This window comes from Grammomys surdaster, unplaced genomic scaffold (assembly GCF_004785775.1).
Source record: "Grammomys surdaster isolate TR1022 unplaced genomic scaffold, NIH_TR_1.0 313563, whole genome shotgun sequence".
Classification (NCBI taxonomy): domain Eukaryota; kingdom Metazoa; phylum Chordata; class Mammalia; order Rodentia; family Muridae; genus Grammomys; species Grammomys surdaster.
The window spans coordinates 15,434-36,244 of NW_021626396.1; the positions used below are offsets into that span (position 1 = coordinate 15,434).

The following is a 20,811-nucleotide window of genomic DNA, read 5'->3' on the forward strand; positions in this document are numbered from 1 at the left end:
CCTCTTTGGGGTGAACAGTCAGTGGAGGGCCCCAAACCTCCCTAGCATACCATCCTGACATCTTTTCTCCAGGGGTACTGTGAGAACACCCCAAACAGTGCTAGACTAGCACTTACGTTAAACAAGGACACTACCCACAAGCCCTACCTGGTTACTCCTGTATGGACCCCAAAAATGACCATATGGGTTCCTCTCCCGGTGAGCTAGGCACTGATGTATCATGGGACTATGAGAGAGCTGAGGTCCACCACCAGCCAAAGAACATCTTGAGTTAGGGCGTAGAGCGGTGACCCACATATTGAGCTAGCCAAGGGCACATGAGGCTCATGAGTTCTGGCCGTGCTGTGGTGGAGGGCTCCCCCTTGAGACCTGGTTCCTTTCCGTGATGCCTTTGGGGCTTCTCTAGAAGCCACAGTTCCCTCATCTGAGAGAGATAGAATGTCTGGCCCAAAGCCAGGCTGGGGGGGACTATACCTGTAGGCCAGCCTGGACTACAAAGAGACACCCCAGTGTGACATTGCTTGGGGGTGCTGGGGAGGGCGGAGGTGGCTCATAGCAGCCCTCAGTGACCAATGCTTCGTGTTTCTCTCTGAAGGATTTCTGCTGCAGACCGTGCCCCATCCAGGGCTCCCAGCTCAGCCATGCTGGCCTGTCTGCAGAGGCCTCAGAACCCACCCGGCCAACACCTGGCCTGTCCAAGCAAGAGCCTGGATCTTCGCAAGTGTGAGTGACTGCTCCCGACGGGTTTCCTCTTCCGGCACCCGGGGACTTGCTTTCTGTTCTTGGGCTTTGGGAGGGCAGGTTATTATGTCCCAGTCAGATCTCTCTCTGAGGTGTTTTTGTTTTTTGTTTTTTGTTTTTTCGAGACAGGGTTTCTCTGTGTAGCCCTGGCTGTCCTGGAACTCACTCTGTAGACCAGGCTGGCCTCAAACTCAGAAATCCGCCTGCCTCTGCCCCCCAAGTGCTGAGATTAAAGGCATGCGCCACCACCGCCCGGCCCCTCTCTGAGGTGTTCATGCAGAACTTCTAAGGCAGAGAGAGCTGGGGGGGGGTCTATGCTCATGCTCCAGGGAGCCCACCCACCACAGGCCTCGAACTGAGAATTCTGCAGTTGGAACCTCAGGCCTTGGGTAGGGAGGTGGGACACCCCTGAGCTCGAGGCTGGCCTGGACCCAGAGTAGGGATGGGTGTGGGTCCGCAGGGAAGCACAGTACAGCTTCTGCCCTGTGGCCTAGAAGCCAGCTGTTGACACTGTGGCTGCTTCTTCAGACTGTTTATTTATCTTGAAAGTCACATTCTTCTTCAACATTCCTAAGGAAGGAAGGGGTAGAGAGACCAAAGCCCCTCCCCTCTGAGGCAGCTCACATCCGTTTCCCGTGTGCCCACAGATGTTTCATGTGCTCCAGCGAGTGTGTGCGCACACGTACATCTGACACGGTCCAGCACTCACTTGGCCAAACATCCTCCAGGTCAGCTGCCAAAGAGCAGCCTCTCTCCATTTAACTTTCTCTGGCAAGGGCCCGAACCATAATCTATTCGGCCGGCCCCCTGTCTAAACCGGCCACAGCTTGTTGGTTTGATAGGCAGTGCGGCAGGAAAACCTGTGCTGTCACCAGGTGTGAACGAGCGAGCGTGGGGGAGACTCTGGAAGAGGAAATACGGGGTCTCAGGGCACGTTAGACACTTTGTGATGCTGTGAGTGGGTTCTGACAGCTTTAGCTTTAGCTGTCACACCCTGGGACGGTGTGCAGCCCCGTGTAAAGGACGCACTTCCTCACATCTCGGCTCACACGGACACGGGTTTACCATGTCGACTTTACAATGACAGAAGTCCCTACTGTTTGACCTTGAGCATTCTTTACGTTCCTTTGTCTGTTTTTTTTTTTAAGATTTATTTTATGTATATGAATACACTGTAGATGTCCTCAGACACACCAGAAGAGGGCATTGGACCCCATTACAGATGGTTGTACAGATGGTTCCCATGTGGTTGCTGAGAATTGAACTCAGGACCTCTGGAAGAACAATCAGTGCTCTTAACCGCTGAGCCACCTCTCCAGGTCTGTTTTTTCTGATGGGGTAGTAGCATCTGTCCATCTTGGTGGATGTGTGGAGCTGCATGGGTGTCACACAGAAGACTTCACGTCTCTCCGATTTGTCTTCTGTCTTAGATTCTGCCTCAGTTCATTCCTACTTCCTCGTGTGGCTTCTGGGGTTTAAGGCGAACTTAGAGGAGCCGTCCCAGGCTGCTGCTTAAAGGAGAGTGATTCCCCCCCACAGGTTTCTTCCTGCCTCTTTTAAAAATTATAATACAACTTAGCACGCTTCTAAAGACTTACACACACACACACACACACACACACACACACACACACACACACACGGTATTGAAAAGTGTTTGCCCAGCGCTTGGGAGTCAGGCAGGTTTGAGACCAGCTTGTCCTGCATAATGAGTTCCAGGACAGCCAGCACTATGTAGAGACCCAGTCTCATTTGTTTTGTAATTTACTGGTTGTAAAGTAAGAGGCTGAGATCTCTGTGTGTCCAGGAATCAGCCCAGTGCTGCATTGCCCCCCTTTCTTTTCTGTTTGGTGACCCTGGGGGTTGAACCCAGGGCTTCGGTCCTGCCAAGCAAGCTCCTCTCTAACCACTGAGCTCACCAACCAGGTTCACCATGTTTTCATACATACTAATCAGCCCCCCCCATTTTGCTTTCATTTTTGAGGCCAGGCATTATTATAGCCCAGTCTAGCCTTGAATTCACCGTGTAGCCTGAGATGACTCTAGCCTCCTGATCCCCTGCCTCGACCTCCCCAGTGCCAGGATACAGGTCACACTACCACACCCAGCTGTTTTCATTGCTGGGGGTTAGAAACTTTGGTTGAGTTTACCCAGCTATACTTGACCCTGTTCAGCCAGCGATGATCTCTGGGTACACTCATCAGCAGGTATGTCAGCCTCCCCATAGCACCAGAAACCCCATACCCAGTGACTGCCGCCGCCACCGACTCCCTCCACCCCTCCTCCACCCACAGAGAAGTTCAACCCTGAACTTCATAATCGACTCATTCACACCTTGTGTAGGCTCTTCTGGTTGTTATGGGATGCCCTTTAATGGTAAAATTTTTGACAGCACAGTGCATGTAATCTGACATATCTTCTCTTCAAGCCTCCACCCATGCGCCTCTGAAACAGAAAGGTGCACCCCACTGCATGTCCACAGGAGCCCGGAAATTCTCTTGTGGTTGTTTCTCTGTAATTACATTTATTTGCGTGTGAGTACGCACACACGCCACTAGGCACATGGTAGAGGTCAGAGAACAGCTTGTAGGAATGAGTTATCCTCAGGCTTGGGACCCTGTACCTTTACCCATGGGCCAGCACCTGGCCGGTCCTGGCTGGCTCCCCAAGGTCAGCCACATTGAAGGGTGGATATCTACACACTGATGTTTGTTGGAGCTTCTAGCTCTGTCAGTAAACCACCCCGTCTCCATGGTAACCTTGTGTACTTGCCCTCTGACCCGAGGAGCCACTTACTGGCTCATAGTGTGGGACCTTAGGTCCAGGAAGAAATGGCGTTTTGTAATGCTGTCTTCATCTCCACCCCCGCCCCCAGCCAGGCACGCCTGTGCGTTCAGACTTCCTCTTGTGTCCCCTGGGAGTGTTCTGAGTCGCTGCATTGAGCGCCCGTGCATTTGGGGCCCAGTCTGCCTCTCCCATAGCGGAGGCAGCTCTGTGAATGCTGCCGCCTTCTGTCGCTGTAAGGGCCTCCCGGGTCAGCCGCTCCGGTTATGATCAGTGAGAACGGTCACTTCTTAATACTTTTCAGTTCTGACAGAGGTCTCGTGTGGTCCAGGCTAGTTCAGACCTGCCATGCTCTTGAGAGTGTACTCAGTATCCCCCGCTTCTCCCTGCAGAGTCGGAGGAGTGACGGGTGTGCACCGCCATGCTCTGGGTTCTTGTGTCTGTTTTGTTTTAAGATAGGGTCTCACTCTGTAGCTCTGGCTGGCCCGGTGCCCTCTATGTAGATCAGGCTAGCCCCAAACTCACCAATATCCAACTATCTCCTATTTTATCTTTTGTTGGCTAGAGTTGACTCTCTGTCATCCCCCAGAACATTAAATAAGATAGGAATGGAAGAGACAGGCTTGACCAAGCAACTCTTTCAGAACTGGCATTTCCTGGGCAATCTGCACACTACAGTGTTCTTGGAATGTTGACACCTGTCAGTTTTAAAATAAGAACAGGGGCTGGAGCACTTCCAGACAGGCTTGCACGTTCTGAGCATATGCGTTCTCCGGCCTCTTAATATGAATAATGATGTCACTGGACGCCTTCCTGTTAAAACACCCTGCATCCCTGCTTGGACCCCAGGTGGTCCTGGGAAATCACCCTATGGCATACTTTCAGGATTAGATCCGTTCTTTTAAATTCTTACCTTAATTAGATAACGTTAGCATCCTTTAAGGCAGGTTCTTGAATGTAGCCCAGGTTACCTCAAACCTTCCCTCCTACCAGGTCCATTGCCATCTGCAGCTTTTCCCCCTCCCCCTGTGCCGGTCAACCGTTGATGTCTGTTAAAGCTCGCTCTCTTCTGGGTGAACCAGCCTGCGTGTGCCACGTGGGGCCGGTAGCTTTTTAATGCTGTTCACCGTTTCCGCTCCAATAATTATTTTATCTGCTCCTTGAACGAGTCTGAGACGCAGGTTTTTCGATGCGTTTACACAGGGCTGAGCAGAGCGGCGCAGTGTTCTTACGTGGCATTTCACCCCATGCCGGGGATTTTCTCTGTGTGTGTAGCTTCACGCGGCGCAACTGTAGAGTCCAGAGGATGACCCCGGGTTCCCATGCTTGTCTGAGACAGCCTCTCTCACTCGGCTGCGACTTGCTGACTCGGCTGCCAGCGAGCCCCAGGCATTTGGCTGGTTTTGCTTCCCCAGTGCTGGGGTTATGGTCACGTGTCACCACGTCCCACTTAGTGGGATCTGAGGGACACGGGCACTCTGCTGACTGAGCCATCTCCTAGCCTCTTCCCCCTGTTCTTGATTAGATTAGCTAATGATACGATCTACTGCTTTTCCCCAAAGATCCATCTGTAGTATCTATGAGAAATACTACCCTTTTAGGGATTCTGATTCACTGATTTATCGTCTATTAAAATCTCCCTGTACTTTGAAGTTATTTTTTTTTAGAGACTTAAAAAAATAGCCTGGCGGTGGTGGCGCACGCCTTTAATCCCAGCACTTGGTACACAGAGGCAGGCGGATTTCTGAGTTTGAGAGTTCAAGGCTAGCCTGGTCTACAGAGTGAGTTCCAGGACAGCCAGGGCTACACAGAGAAACCCTGTCTCAAAAAAAATTATGTATATGAGAAATAGTGTACCTCAGCTGGTGTGTGGAGGTCAGAGGACAGATTCCAGGACTCAGTTCTTTCCTTCTACCATGTGTGTCCCAAGTATTGAACTCTAATTGCCTTTCAAGCTGAAAGAGTTAAAGAAAATGAAGCTTCATGCCTCCCTCCATCCCTCCCCCCAGCCCCCACACCCTTTTCAAACTTAGATGTCTTCTGTGTCCAGTCGCTTTACCAAACTGTCTTGGTTTGACCTGTTTGTAGCCCTTTCCTGGGCCTATAGCCTCTGTGATGGTTTGAATATGCTTGGGCCAGGGAGTGGCACTTGGAGGAGGGTGTGGTCTTGTTGGAGTGGGTGTGGTTATGTTGGAGTAGGTGTGTCACTGTGGGTGTGGGCTGTAAGACCCTCATCCTAGCTGCCTGGAAGCCAGTCTTCTCCTAGCAGCCTTCAGATGAAGATGTAGAACTCTCAGCTCCTCCTGCACCATGCCTGCCTGGATGCTGCCATGCTCCTGCCTTGATGATAATGGACTGAACCTCTGAACCTGTAAGCCAGCCCCAACTAAATGTCCTCATAAGAGTTGCTTTGGTCATGGTGCCTGTTCACAGCAGTAAACCCTAACTAAGACAGCCTCTCAGCCTGGCTTTCATTTCCCTCGTTTCTCCCTCTGTGCCTTCTCTCTCCCTGTGCTTTGTGGAGCATTCATGCCTCCCCTTGCACTGCTACTTGGTGCTCCTGCCTTACAAAAATGGTGGCTTTTGCTACACGTCTTCCCTTCAGTACCTACCTGCATTCAGCACTGGGCTGTCACGGCCATCTCTTCTAGGTCAACAACCTTCTCTTGGGGTGTGATTTATCCCACCCACGACCTTGTCCTCCAAGCTTTATTTTGATGATGGCTGATGCTTATTCAACATGGCTTACCTCTGGAGGAAGGAGTCTGTCTTGCCTGGCGGTTTGGAGGAAGTTCTCACACAACTCAGAAAACCCGAGGCCATGTCTGACTGGACTTTGAGGGTCTTGCGCCCATTCAGTTGTCCTCTGTCGTACCCAGGCTACAGAGCAGTTAGGTTCCTGCAGACAGGGCATGGCTATGTGATTTTTACTTAGCCCTGTGCTCTTCAGCCAAGTCTGTCCCATGAGCCTCTGCTGCCATTGTGAGAGGGACTTAGACTTTGTGTTTGAGGTGTCCCCTGGCTCAGCACATCACCGCTGCCCCTCACTTGATCTGCATCTTTGCATTCAGGCCGTAGCTGCCACGTGCAGCCCTATACAGACGGAGAGGCAGGGTTAGACCCCTCCGGTCCGGCGTCTGTGCTATTCCTAGTTAGTTCAGGTCTAGGAGAGTCTTGCTCTCACTGAGTCCGTACTTGTTTACAGATAGGTTCTCGACATGTAGCCCAGGCTGGCCACAAACTCCTGGCAATAACCCTGCTTCTGCCTCCTGCATGCTGGAGTTGTAGGCTTGGGCTACCACTCTCATCTCTTTTGCCCCAAGCAGGACTCAGCGTGGCAGGGCTAGCCTGAGTTTCGCTGCTATGCTGGACTAACACCAAGGTAGGAAGGGCCTGGCCAGGTTGTGGCTGCAGTGACCTTGGACAAGTGGATCAGTCTCTTAGGACTTGTGTCCCCTTTTATAAAGAAAGGATCAATCAGATGAGGTGGACAGAAAAAGCCTAGCTGTGGCCACTTGCAATGGGTAACATCGAAAGATCCAGGGGGTGGGGAACCAGTCTGAGACCTATGCCCCTTTCCTGTATGAGGGGGCTCACAGTAGGCTGACTTACAGAACTACAACAAGAACCAGCTTCCACATGTGTCCAGAACAGGCCTGAGGGACCAGAGACAGCCACAGGTTATATCTGTAAGAGCTGAGGACAGCGCAGGCTATCCCAGGTGACTAGAGAAAAATGACCTGACCAGAACAGAGAAGAATGTGGCCCCTCCCCTCCCTTAGGCCTAAGAGCTAAGCCTTCCCAGCTGGCCAGAGTCCCAGGGTCCCACGCAGGACCTGACCACCCTTGCCGCAGAAACCTGTATCCTAGATCTGCAGGGCCTCAGCAGCTAATAAATGTCTGACTTTCTCACTGCAGTTGCCAATATACAAACCTTGAGTTTTGTGCATTCCTGAAAATGCAGGCTCTGCAGAGAGCCCCTGGGAGGTGCCATGTGTGTGTGTGTGTGTGGGGGGGTGCTCAGGGACTGTTGTACTCAAAGGCACTGCAGGGGGATTCTCTGGCACTGCAGCTGCCCGAGAGCAGTGGACAGCCTGTCTCAGACCGTGGGGCTTACCATCCTCCCCCAGAGCACACAGGAACTGAGATGGAGCCAAGGGGGTCAGGTCCTGGTTGGGACCCCACGCAGGGCACATGTGTGTGACTGGATCCCAACACTTTGCCTGCCGCCACCCCAGGCCACAGCACCTGTCTCCACGGAAGAGAACCACTGAAGGCGCACAACCCAAGATGAAGTGGATTGTTGACCCAACTCCCACCCTCACCCACAGTTGGGCATTCCCTATGACCTGCCATTTGGAGCGTCTGCCCCAGTGAGCTTTGAGCCACTAGCATTTCTATAGGGGCCACTGGTTCTAGTCACAAAGTGGGCCAGCAAGATGGCTCCCTACTGACCTAAGTTCAGTCCCTGAGACAGCACAGCGGAGGGAGAGAACTCACTCTCATAAGTCGTCCTTTAACCTCCGTGTATGTTGCCTTCCCACTACCAAAATAAAAATGTCAAATAATTAAAGGGGCGGGCGCATTGGACTTTATGTCTTCGTCTGTCTGGAGGATCCAGTCAGACTCACCTGCTACTGAACCCGGGGGTTTGGAACTTGGTGGGAGCAAAGCCCCCCAGGTCACACTGCCTGTACTCAGGGAGGGAAGGGAAATGAACACATACAATGATCACACATACAACACCCGGGAGAAGACTGCGACTCTAAGCCGACTTCTACCACAGAGGATGCCCGGCTTTGTGTGTGGACAGCCACTTCCAACCTGAGGCCACACAGCCCGGTGTACCTTACTGTCCAGCAGCCTTCGGTGTGCAGAAAATAAAGGTCTGACTATTCTGATAAAACCTCACTGTGGTGGGCGGGGCAAGGGCTGCTGCCGGTGAGCACTTACTTTGCAAAGGCCTCAGTTCCAGCCCCACAGTTGCTTGGAGGTGGGGGTGGGAGGGGCAAGCTTAAATTACAGCAACTCTCCTGCCTCAGCCTCTTGGGCACCTCTTGGGTTATAGGTGTGCGTCCACACCCAACTACCCTCTGTCTTTATGTGTTTCATGTGCTCACTGGTGTTATGTGTCTTCTCTGAAGATGTGTGTGTAGCTCTTCGTTCCTTGACTCTTGGGTTATCCAGGTCCCGAGTGCATTCTGGGTACTGGTCCTGTTTCATGTGTGTGACGTGGGAGAACCTTTTCCCATTCTAGAGCTGACTTCATCGGACTTCCCAGTCCCCTTTGATGCAGGAATTGTTTGCTTCTGGTGGCATCCACTTCTTTTGTTAGGGTGTTTTTTTAGACAAGGCCTCTGTGACCCACACTGTCCCTCGGCCGTTGACATTTTCTTCTGAGCATTTCTAGTCTTGAGGCCAGCGAGAGCGCAGTGGGTGGAGGCGCCTACTGCCAAGTCCGAGGACTGAGTAGCTGCCCAGGACCCACATGGTGGGAAGAGGTGTCACCCTGTGCACACATGGGACGTGCTTGCATCCCCACGGGTAATAAATGAATAAAAAAGGTTTGAAAAGTCTTAACTTTTCCATGTAGGCCTCTGATATTTTGTTTTTTTTTTTCTTTTTTGGTTTTTCGAGTCAGCGTTTCTCTGTATAGCGCTGGCTGTCCTGGAACTCACTCTATAGACCAGGCTAGCCTCAAACTCAGAAATCCGCCTGCCTCTGCCTCCCGAGTGCTGGGATTAAAGGCGTGTGCCACCACTGCCCGGCTTGAGTTGATTTTGTATGAAATGATCCAACCTCATTATTCTGCAGCTGTGTTAGTGTACGTAGATACCAGTAGCCACATATCTGGCTGTCTATACCACCAGTCTAAAAAGACCAACTTCGGGTGCACACCTTTGATCCCAACAGAAGCAGGCAGATTTCTGTGACTTTGAGGCCAGCCTGGCCTACAAATCAAGTTTCAGGACAGCCAGGACTACACAGAAAAACCGTGTCTAGGACGATGAGGACGGCCAGCTTCTCCCTACCGAATGGTTCTGTGGATTTCACACTGGACTCTCTAGTACCCTGACGTGCCACTGGTGCCTCTGCTTATGCCTGGTACCCACAGCGGCCTGAGTACTGTTAACTTGGCATTGAGTTTCAAAATTAGGAATAGTTTGGGCTTCTCTGGATCCCCAGAATTCCAGGACAAGCGTCTTAGTTTCATTAAGGAGGCCGGCTGAGATTCTGACAGGAAGGGCAGGGCCTGGAAGTCAGATGCCAATCCTAAGTCTCCCAGCGCACGAACATGGGACGTCTTCCCATTTACTGAAGACATTGCTTTCAACATCTTGTCACTTTCAGACCATTTTGTTCTTCTGTTGAAATTTATTCCTGAGTTTTGATGCTGTTATAAACAGAATTGGGGATTTTTGTTGTTGTTTTGGTTTTCTGTGCTTTGTTAATCCCCGTGACGGGGATGGAACCCAGGGCCCTGTGTGTTTGCTCAGTGACAGTTCTACCGCTGAGACACACTCTCTGCCCCCCGGTATTTAATTTCATTCCCTGAAATGTGAGCATATAGAACTAGACCTGAGAGAAAGTTGGGGTCTGGGAGTGGACAAGGGGCGTGAGCGTCAGAGGAGGAAGCTGGGAATGGCAGGGACGAGTCGGGCTGACCCTCCTGTGCGTGGTGCAGACTAGAGTCATACATGGCCAAAACAGCCCAGCTGAGGGCGGGTAAGACATCCTGGAAGAGTTCCCCAGCCCCACCTTCTGGGGTACAGAGACCACCCCAAGGCTCCAGCCAGCACCTGAGGTTGAGGAAGGCTTGAGGAGTGCCTACCTGTTTCAGTATGTGCGGGATGCCCCCTGATTAGGCACACATGGCTTCATTCACATGCCAAGCATCTGAACACACTCTCACCCCACCCCGAGAGCTAGACTGGAGAGCTGTTATCACCCTGAGCCCCAGAGGTCCTCAGCCCATTAACAGAGCATGCCTGGAATTATCCAGGGACTGATCCTCTGGTCAACCACCAGGGGTCAGTAGATGCAGCAGATTGGGGTCCCTGGGACAGGCAGCACGGTGCCCAGCAGCAGCCCTCACCCCCCCCCACCCCACCCCACTGCTTGAGTCCTTCCCAATACAGACCAGAGAACAGCTGCTCTCCCCTGCCCAGTAGCCTCCCGCCCCTTCCCGATCGACCTCATTAGGCATTCCACTAGTGCCACCAGCTAATTAGTGTCACGTTAATTGAGCATTCAGGAGGCTGCCACCTCCAAGGGCGGAGTGTCACGGTGAAGGAGAATACAGATGAAGGGTGGTGCCCAGGGACCTTTTCTGTCCCTGAGAGGACTCACAAACCCCCACTCCCATCTCAGCACAGGGACTTCCCGATCCTGACGAGGAAAAGGAAGCGCCCTCCACTCCTGTGGGAAGAGGACATCCCCATTCTGTACCCTGAAATCTGAGGTCCCCTGAACTACTGCTCCGGGGACATACGGTATGAGTCAGGAGTGGCCTGGCCACCCGGGGAAGACCCAATTCTAAGCTGCTGTCTGCAGCCCCCACGCTCCTGAGCGGGTCCCTGTCCTTCCAGAGCTAGCTAGCTCCAGTATGTATACCTCACAAAACACAGCCCATCCCCCAGTGATACAGGCCCGGGTTCTGCAGCACATCTGGGACACAGAACCAGGAATTCTGGGCCGGCAGCTCCACACACCCTCCACACCCCCCGTTGAACAAGTACCTCATCAAATGCTTAAGTCTCCCGGAACCCTGAAGTCTGCATGGTCAAACTGAAGGCCAAGACCCAACTCTAGTCACCTAGCTTCTCAGACCCCCACAGCGGCGCCCCGCCCTCTCCCCCCCCCCCCCCGCCAGGCAGCAATGCAGTGAAGCCATCTCTTGTCTCCCAGAGGCAACATTAAACCCCACTCAGAGGGCTGGTTTTAATTGGCTTAATATACTCGTTAATAACCGCCTCTATTTAACGCACCTGTAAAAGGCCCATAACATTAACTTAATGGCAGCTACAGTTCGCCCACCCGGCACTTCCTGCCAGCCTTTTAAATCTCCAGACAAGCCTTTAATGGGGGCTTCGTGGATGGAGATGGATTGGAGGAAAGACAAGCAGGGAGAGGCAGCCCAGGTCACCCTTGCTCAATGCCGTCCCTGCGTGTCTAACCTTTCCTGAGAAACCAGGCAGTACCAGGAAACAAGTGACAGGCACGGTCTGTGCATTCAGGCCCTGCGACGGGAAGGGAAGAGCAGAGGGCGAGGTGGCCAGTACCTCCAATGTTGCCCTGAACACACCTCCAGAAAAATCACTGTTATCAGTGGCCAAGGACACAAGGAAGGTGGGAACTTTGCCCGAGACCCTCTGGGGCTCACACAGTGTGAAGCCAGTTTACTACAGGCTCAGAGAAGGGCAGCGGTGCACCGCGGCACACAGGGTAGATCCGGGACTTAAAAGCCTGTCTGTCACCTGCCTCCCGACTCAACACCCTCCTCACCCACTCTCCCCAGCCAGGCCTATTTAATACACTCAAGATGGACACGTCTGTGTCCAGGATTAACCTGTTAGGGCCCTCATAATCCCATCAGCCTTTGTACCAACAGCTAGGGACCAAACCTCGGACACATGGCCTCTCAGGGGATTTTTATATCCATCCCTGGGGGCCCTACCCCTTGGACCACACACCCAGATGACCACAGTGGCCGGGGGCCAGGAAGTTTGTTTCCCCAACATAGAGCTCTCTGGTTGTTGGCCCCTCTGCTCAGATCCAATATGGCTCCCTCTCCTCTCCTTTTCCCTTAGAGGTTACTACTTCACTGACCTCTGGGTCCAAGCCAAGAGCCCCTCCAGCCCGCCATTCAGGCCACCTCACTGCTGATTCCCAGCGTGGCAGCGGCATGACAAACTATCCCAGGAGTTGACTATGCCCCGGGCAGGACGGGGTGGAGTCTTTCCCAGAATGTTCTTAGGGATGGAGGGAGAGACACTTAGGTCTTCTGAGTGCAAGATTCTTGTCTGTGGGTCTCAGTGGAGTCAGTGGCCTCTTACAAAGTTCCCACGAGTGGTATTGTATACCTTTGATCCCAGCACTCGGGAGGCAGGCCGTCTCTGAAAACTTTTGTGAGGTTTACATAGTGAGTTCCTGGACCCTGTGTCCAGACAGACAGACAGACAGATTAAAAAATCAACTCATAAAAGCCACTCCTCTGCCCACCCACATTACATTCTCAGGACACTCAAGCCACGGACCCAGTTCATGTCAGACAAGGGAATCCGACACCACTATTTATGGGAGACAGGCCCAAGAATGAAGACATGTCCATCACCCCTGTCAGCCTGCCACCATCTTGTTTCTGGGCTTTCTGCTGCCCGTCACCCCCAAACAGGGTGCCAGTTCCTTAGCTTGCTGCCTGCATAGTAGAGCCCAGGAAACGGTATCTGGCAGTTGGGGACAGTGGGTAGGGGTTCAAAGGGGATAGGCTCAGGTGTCCGGCGGTCCCTTCCATGATGAAGATGCCAGGATGAGATTCCCCAAACCAGCTGGCCCTCCTCTTTACCCAACTGAGGAGCCCGCTGCCAGAGTTCCCCAGCCCCTCTACGAGGACCTCTCCCTATTCCCTAGGGCCCCGTGTTTACCAAACAGATTGATGGCATGAGCGCTTGTGGCTGGGTTTTCTCCACAGAAAAGTCTGGAACTTTGCCAACCTGGGCCCAGAAGCCAAGTAGCCCAGGGCCCCAAGCCAAGTCCACTGCAGAAGAGGATTTTTCAAGAACTGGGGGATAGCCAGAAAAATCTTTTGGGGACCAGGGTATAAGGCAGAGGCTACTGTGTCAATGTGTGCAGAGGCCATGATTTAAACCAGGTCTGTGATGGGAGGCCCCAGCAGCCCCGCGATGGCCATGCCCTGACAGAGGCTTACCAAGCACCAGCCAGGAAACAGTGACGGCCCAAGCAGTCTCTGTGTCTCTCTTCTTGAAGCTAGATAGTGGCCTCCTAAGGGTGGCCCCAGCCCCTCTAGGCCCTGCCTGGGGTGGAGTGCTGACCTAGCTCTAACCTTGGCTGGCTGTAACCTCTGATCTTTTCACCTGTAAAATGGAGACCCATGTGTCAGACCTTGTGGTCCTGTGGCTGATGGGACTCAGAAAGCCAAGGGTCCCTGATCTTCTTCCAACAAGACTCAGAAAGCCGTTGCCCCAGCTTCCGGTCATCTCTGTAGCCTCTCCACAAGGTCCCCTCGTGACTCTGTTGTGGGAGAGCCCCATTCCTTCCAAAGGGTCTTACTGATGGTCTAAACTTTGGTCTAAACTCCAACCCTGTCTGTATGGGACCTGGGGACTTGCAGGGGCTTGGGTGGTTGGGAAGGCAGGTCTCCAGGCCGGCTGCCACTTGTCACACCCACCCACCCTACCTACATCACAGGGATGCATTCCCCACCCCTCTCACTGTTGTCTGGCCCTCCATACACAAGCCACTCAGAAAATGATGAGTGCAGAGCCTGGCACGCAGTCACTGCCAGCAGAGAGGCTCCAACCCTCTCCCTCAGTGCCAACCACCCCGCAGGACGCCCACTGACCAGAAGGGGGCGAAGTGCTCCCTCTCTCGGGTAACAAGACGAGCGAACAATCTCTCCTTTTTCCTTAAGGTTTTGAACACCTAATTTATTCCATCCATTAGATAGATTTTGTAGATTTAATCATTTTCACAGTTGGTGGCTCATTGGATACTCAAGATAAACTCGGAATGAAAGCATAATGCCAGGGACAAATGAGTTTTCACACCACAATGGCAGACGCTTGCCCGGAAAGAGAGTTTAAGGGGAGCGAGAACACACATGGATATCATTTTTTTCCCCCTCCCGGCAGCTGCTTTTGCTGAGTCTGGTAGGTTTCCACAGCTAATTTCACCAGTTTCGTTCATCTGTAAAATTGCATAAAAGTGACATTTTTTGTGCTCATTATATTGCAACTGCTGATTTATAGCTGGCAAATGAAGAACCAGTCCCTTTTTTTTGCGGGACTCTCCGAGCGGTGCTAAGTGCCCATGAAATTGCTTGTATAATGTAGTTTAAATCCAATCGCAGAGAAAGATTCCCCCATTGGCCAAAGTGACATTTCCATTCTCCACACCAAGTTTATTTTAGGCTACTTAAGAGCAAGGGATGCTCAGAGCAGGGGAGGGGTTGGATGTACCTGCTGGGCCGAGGTTAGGCCCGAAGATTGAGAGGTGGAGGGATATTACCCTGGTCCATGTTGTCACTGCCCCTTCTACATCTCCCCTGTTCAATACAATCTGTAGCTGCCCAGTTCCCTGAGCAAAGTAGGGGTACTGTCCATCCGTGGGGCTGGACAGATCCCCCACGCCCAAGTCTGTTGCTGTGTTCTTTCAGGATGTGAGGCAGCCTCCCAGTCCACTGGAAGCCGCCAGTCTATATACCCATGTCATGAGAAGCACATATCCCCAACCGTTTGGAGGGTCCCGTGTAGTGAGAAGCCACTCTGGCGTGCACAGGCCCTGGCTCCGCTGCCTCTGGTGACCCTGTCTGAGAGAGCTAATTTCTGCTGCCAGCCTCCCAAATACAGAGGCCCGTCATCCAGAATAACACTAGACCCCAAGGCTATGCAGGTTAGGACTCTGGGAGGACCAGGTAAGAGGCCTCCAACAGAAAGGACCTCATGGGTGTCCCTCTCTGGTGAGGCCCTGCTGATCTCTCCGAGTTCTGCCTCATGCACATGGACCTTCTAAACCCGCCCAGATCCCCGTGGAGGCGGCCTTCGGAGCAGCATTGCCTTACTTGTACAGATGAGGAAAGCGAGGCTCAGCATGGTGAATCCCTTTCCCTAGACTCCCCAGGAGTTACAATATCCTAGCTCTGCTCTGAGCCTCACCCCGCTTGGGCCCCTTGGGACATATGGCCAAGGTCACACTGCTGACCCAGCACCGTTAGCATCCCCATCTCACATGTGGGGAAACTGAGGCCGGTGTAAGCAGACAGCTTGCCCAGGACCACACAGCCTACCTAACCATGCTTCCACCCCAATCCCTGCCCCCCTGCCCCCTGGCCGTGTCCCCCTGCCTCAGAGGAAGCTGTGGGCTAGGCTCCAGTTTAGAATGGCTCAGGGTGTCAGAACCACCCTGACCAGCAACTTCCCCCCCCACACACACACACACCTGTGGCAGAGCCAGTTGTGGCCACCTGTAGTAAGTCTCACAATCTAGAATGTCACCCCCAGTATTAGCAGGGCAGCCACCGTGAGCACCCTGAGTCAGATTCACCTCTCCCCACCAGGGCTACCAGCATAGCTGGTCCTGTTGCTAGAAGCGGATTAAGGCCGAGGGTACCCGGTTGGTAGGGCCTTCCTTAGCGTTGTGAAGCGCCAGGTTGGAAACCAAGCAGTTCGTAACTGGGCATCACGGCACACACCTGAGATACCAGCGTTCGGGAGGGACAGAGCTTCAAGGTCATTCCTGTGTAAGCATCAAGTCTGAGGGCGACTTGGAACTCACGCAGGTCCCTATCTCAAAGATGAAAAACTGCAAGCTTGCCTGTGGCTGAGGACCGATGGGGCCTGTGACTAAACCTTGTACATGTGTATGGTTTCCGCTTACGTTTTGGTCCAAAAGTTGGAACTGGGGGAGGAAGGGCAGGGGAAGAAGTGAGGGAAAGGAAGGGACCGGGACAGCTCCCGAAGCCAGTGCGTAGCGATGGGCTGTAGGTACCCTCTCTCACTCGTGCCTCTGTCCTTGCAGGCGAGTCGGTGGCCAGCTCTATGCATTCCTCCCGCTACCCAAGCCCAGCCGAGCTGGATGCCTACGCAGAGAAGGTGGCCAACAGCCCCCTGTCCATCAAGATCTTCCCCACCAACATCCGAGTGCCGCAGCACAAGCACCTGAGCCGCACGGTCAACGGCTATGACACCAGCGGCCAGCGTTACAGCCCCTACCCTCAGCACACCTCTGGCTACCAGGGCCTGCTGGCCATCGTCAAGGCTGCCGTCTCCTCCAGTGCGGCTGCGCCCTCCGGGCACACCAAAAGCGTGCTCAAGAGCGTGGAGGGCAAGCGGACTAAACTGTCACCGGCCACCGTGCAGGTGGGCATCGCACCCTACCCGGTGCCCAGCACCCTGGGGCCCTTGGCCTACCCGAAGCCACCCGAGGTACCTGCACCACCCCCCAGCCTACCTGCAGCAGCCACTGCCACCTCTGTGATCCCTCTGCCGGGCCGGGGCCTGCCTCTGCCCCCCTCCAACCTACCTTCGATCCACAGCATCCTGTACCAGCTCAACCAGCAGTGCCAGGCCCCTGGCGCTGCACCAAGCGCCTGTCAGGGCGTGGCTGTGCCCCACCCCAGTCCAGCCAAGCATGGCCCCGTACCCAGTTTTCCTAGTGTGGCTTACTCGGCCACAGCTGGTTTGCCAGACTGCCGGAAGGGCACGGAACTGAGCCAGGGAGCCACACCAGCCCTGACACTGGCTGGAGCCACCAAACCTGCAGGGTATGCAGAAGGCGGCCTGGATTACCTGCTGTGGCCACAGAAGCCGCCCCCTCCCCCGCCCCAGCCGCTGCGGGCCTACAGTAGCAACACTGTAGCCAGCAAGTCCCAGTCCCCAGAGACTTGTGGCGGGAGGGCATTCGAGAGGGCCAACGGGTCCCCCCACAACTGCGGCATGGGGCTGCCTGGCAGCTTCACCGTAGGCCAGTACTTCGCTGCCCCTTGGAACAGTGTTCTGGTGACACCTACCAGTGACTGCTATAATCCAGCAGCTGCTGCCGTAGTGACAGAGCTGGGACCAGGAGCGGCCCGGGAGCTAGCCGGGCCTCCTGGAGATGCACTCTCAGGCCTGACCAGCAAGAGTGTGTGTAACACAGCGGTACTGAGCAGCAGCCTCCAGTCACTGGAGTATCTCATCAACGACATCCGGCCACCCTGTATCAAGGAACAGATGCTGGGCAAGGGCTATGAGACGGTGGCCGTGCCCCGGCTGCTGGACCACCAGCACGCCCACATCCGCCTACCTGTCTACAGATAAGGTCTGCCCTGCGGGCACACGGACAGATGGACAGGGTGCTGGAGGTTGGCGGGCCATAGCACAGAGCAGGAAGCTAGCAGGGCACCCCGCTCACCCTGTGTCCACAGGGAAGCCAGGCTGGTTACCGCCTCACTGCGAGATGGGCAGGTAGGTCGACCTCACACACCAGGGCTCCTCCCCCGACTTGCTGCCCCAGGAAGCAGGGAGAGTCCCGGGCTGGCTACAAGGCTCGTCCTTCATCCAGGCAGGGAGAGAGGACCTTCTGCAAACAAGAAGTTCCTTCTGGGTCTCAAGCAGAGGGGTGCTCCGGCCATCCTGTGTCATACACTGGGTCCCCACCCATACTCTCCCAGTCTTGGAAAAGGAGCAGAGAGAATCCATAGCAGGTCCCTGGGTCCAAAGTGCCCCACCCCCACCAACTAATCCAGGTGAAGACCACCCTGACTCCAGACTCCCAGAGGCCTCAGGACTACCAGCCCCCTGTTCCTGCCGACTCTTCCCCTTCCCGCCCACCCTACTCTGTACGCCCCAGACCACCCTCTTCCCCATCCCCAACAGTATATCTCACAGGGCTGCTGGGAACAGCTGGTGCGTTGCACAAGGGCACCTTGCCCAAGGAGATTCCACTCGCATCCTAGATTTGTGTATTTATTACAACTGTCTGCATTTAGAGGAAGGGACAGCTTCTTCCTATTCGCACAAAGATGTCACGGGGCGGAGGGGCTAACGAGGGACCTGTAAATTCAGGCTCCGTTTGCAAGGACGATCTTGCCTTTCTCCGCGTGTCAGGGTCTCCTGGGGACCAGTGGGAGGGTGACCCGGCTATAACTGGAATAATCCAGCTCCTATTCTGCATCCCCCCCTCCCCCTGCACTGCTTTGGGGGTGGGGGGAATAAATAAGCCCAGGAAGTCCTCAAGGCCTGCAGTCCCCTGGCCCCGCCGGCCCCAGGCGCTCCGGAAGCGGTACTGTATCTCTCCAAGGCCTGTCTCAGCACTAAGTGCATTTACAAATCTCTGAGAATGTTTTTTTTATACTAAAATTGACCATTTTATTCTACTGTGAGAAGTGCAGTCTGTCTGCACTATATTGTTTTAAAAACGAAGAGAACGAAAAAAAAAAAAAGGAAAACAGATGGTGTCTCAGCTGTGGGTTTGCTGTGAAGCTGTTCTCTCTCTAGCCGGCTCCTTCATCTCAGGGATCCACGGGAGGGCACCCCAGGGAGCCTTGTGGGGGCAGGGTGGGGTGGCACGCAGGGTGTACCATGCCCAAGTTATTACAAAGCTCTTCAAGGTGAGTGCTATCCTGTGTCTTATGTGTCACCTTACAGGAGGGTGGCCCATGGTCCATCTACAGGGGCAAAATCAATCCTGAGCCCTGGGGTGGCTCTCAAAACCCCCCATCAGAAGTCCTTCCCTAGATCCTGTTCATTACCCTCCCAGTTTAAGTGGTGGCAGTGTAGCTGAGAACAGGCTAGCCATCGTCCAGGCCAGAATGGATTATGCCAGTCGACACCTGGCATATATCCATACCCTGCCAGTCCTGTAACTGGAGCTTGTCACTCACCAGAGACCAGTTGTACCTCCCAGAGACTCACAACATCCTTGTAAGGTGGGAAGTCAGCCTGAGGTTACACTCCCATAGGCCAGGTATCCCCATGGAGAAAGCCAAGAGGACTGCCTGTCCTACCACCTGCAGGGGTCAGAGCACACCTGTCCTGCCACCTGCAGGGGTCAGAGTGCCCAGCAGGATGGCAGCCTGGAAGAAGAGTCCCACCCACCCCCCAGCATGAGGGCTTCCTTGTGCCCTGTCCCCCACCCATGCTTTCTTCTCCCCAGTCCAAGAGCCGGATGGACCTCTGTGCTGAGAAAATTCGGAATCTCCAATCTAAGGCAACCCTCCTGCCCCACATAGGACCCAGAGGAAGAATACTGCTCGCTCCAGCCAGGACTCCCAAGTCAGCCAGGCCCTCAGCTGGAGCCACAGACTCCCGAAACCTTACAGCCACCCACGGTCTGTCTGTTAAGGAAATGGAGACTCAGCATCTGTATGTGGGCAAGACCAGGCTTCTCTGCGGGAAGATCATGAGCCAGGCACCTCTGCTAGCTAGCCCATGGGGTATGGGAGACCAGGATGAAATCACGGCAGAGAACCAGCAGGTGACATGAATGACCTTAGCGGCCCTATTAGACGAGGGATGAGATCACCTCTTTTCCCAGAGTGGGCACAGTACCCAAGGATAATAATGACACACCACGCTGCCTAAAACCAAAGCCAGTGGGACACTCAGAGCCAGGACAGGCGGAGCAGACAGACAGGGTCTGAGCCCCATGGCCACACTGAGCTGTCCTGAAATATTCCTCAAAGGACTGCAGTGAAAACCAGGGCGTCGGGGACATCAGGAGTGGCGATAGAGGGCAGGAAGACCAGCCTGCTATCTGCGGGGGTCTGAGTTCAGAGCACCCAGCAGGGCATGAGCCTAGGCCTGGGAGCCCACAGAGCAATCTGCCCTGAGGCTGGGTTCCGTCTCCCTGGGCCTCAGTTTCCCCTCTGGGAGCTAAGATGGCTGACCCGAAGAGCACTCTAGGTGCTGTGGCACGGACCCATGCTTTCACAGTGACCCTGGTCATAACCAGACAGGACAGTCTTGGGACAGGTAAAGTCACCAAAGTGAGGGAAGGCGGCACACCCACAGTCAAAGGCTCGGGGACTAAGCAAGTTCCGTGTGCAGAATGCTCTGCAGAGGTGAAGCTCCTGAGCTGCCGAGCAGCCCTCCCAGCCACTCCCCGCTCCTAGCTGCTCTGTGCATGGCTGAAAGCATCAAACAGGCCGCGGGTTTTATTTGCCTTCAGAACCAAGGGCTGGTCTACATGGTGGGGGTAGCCAGGTGGTAACAGCCTCCTCCACCCTCTCTTACCCCAGCTATGACTGTCTCTGTTCTACATGCCAAGAACTCTCTCCCCCACCCCAACCCCGGAACTATCTTGGGCACCCATGTCTCCAGGCTGAGCGGGTGATCAGGGATGTGGTACCACATCCATGGTTATAGTGGTAAAGCCACCAAAGGGGCGACTTCTGCATCTTACCAGACCAGGGCAGGTCTGAGAGCAACTGGGTGGGACAGATACCAGATCACAGGACAGACACCTTAGGCTCCACCCCCCAGCCCTGCCCAAAAACAAGAAACTGCACCCTAGAGACATCACACTGGCATATTAAAGGTTCTGAAGAGGCCTGAAGGCTACACACCC

General features: G+C 54.2%; 1 protein-coding gene across 1 annotated transcript; it reads left to right on the forward strand.

Annotated features, from left to right (window-relative positions):
• Positions 1 to 600: 600 nt before the first annotated feature.
• On the forward strand, positions 601 to 18,537 carry LOC114616261 (protein FAM222A). The gene is made up of 2 exons (XM_028761762.1): positions 601 to 723; positions 16,282 to 18,537. The coding sequence occupies exons 1-2, from the start codon at positions 642 to 644 to the stop codon at positions 17,559 to 17,561; spliced, it is 1,362 nt and encodes a 453-aa protein (XP_028617595.1). The 5' UTR covers positions 601 to 641; the 3' UTR covers positions 17,562 to 18,537.
• The last annotated feature ends 2,274 nt before the right edge of the window (positions 18,538 to 20,811 follow it).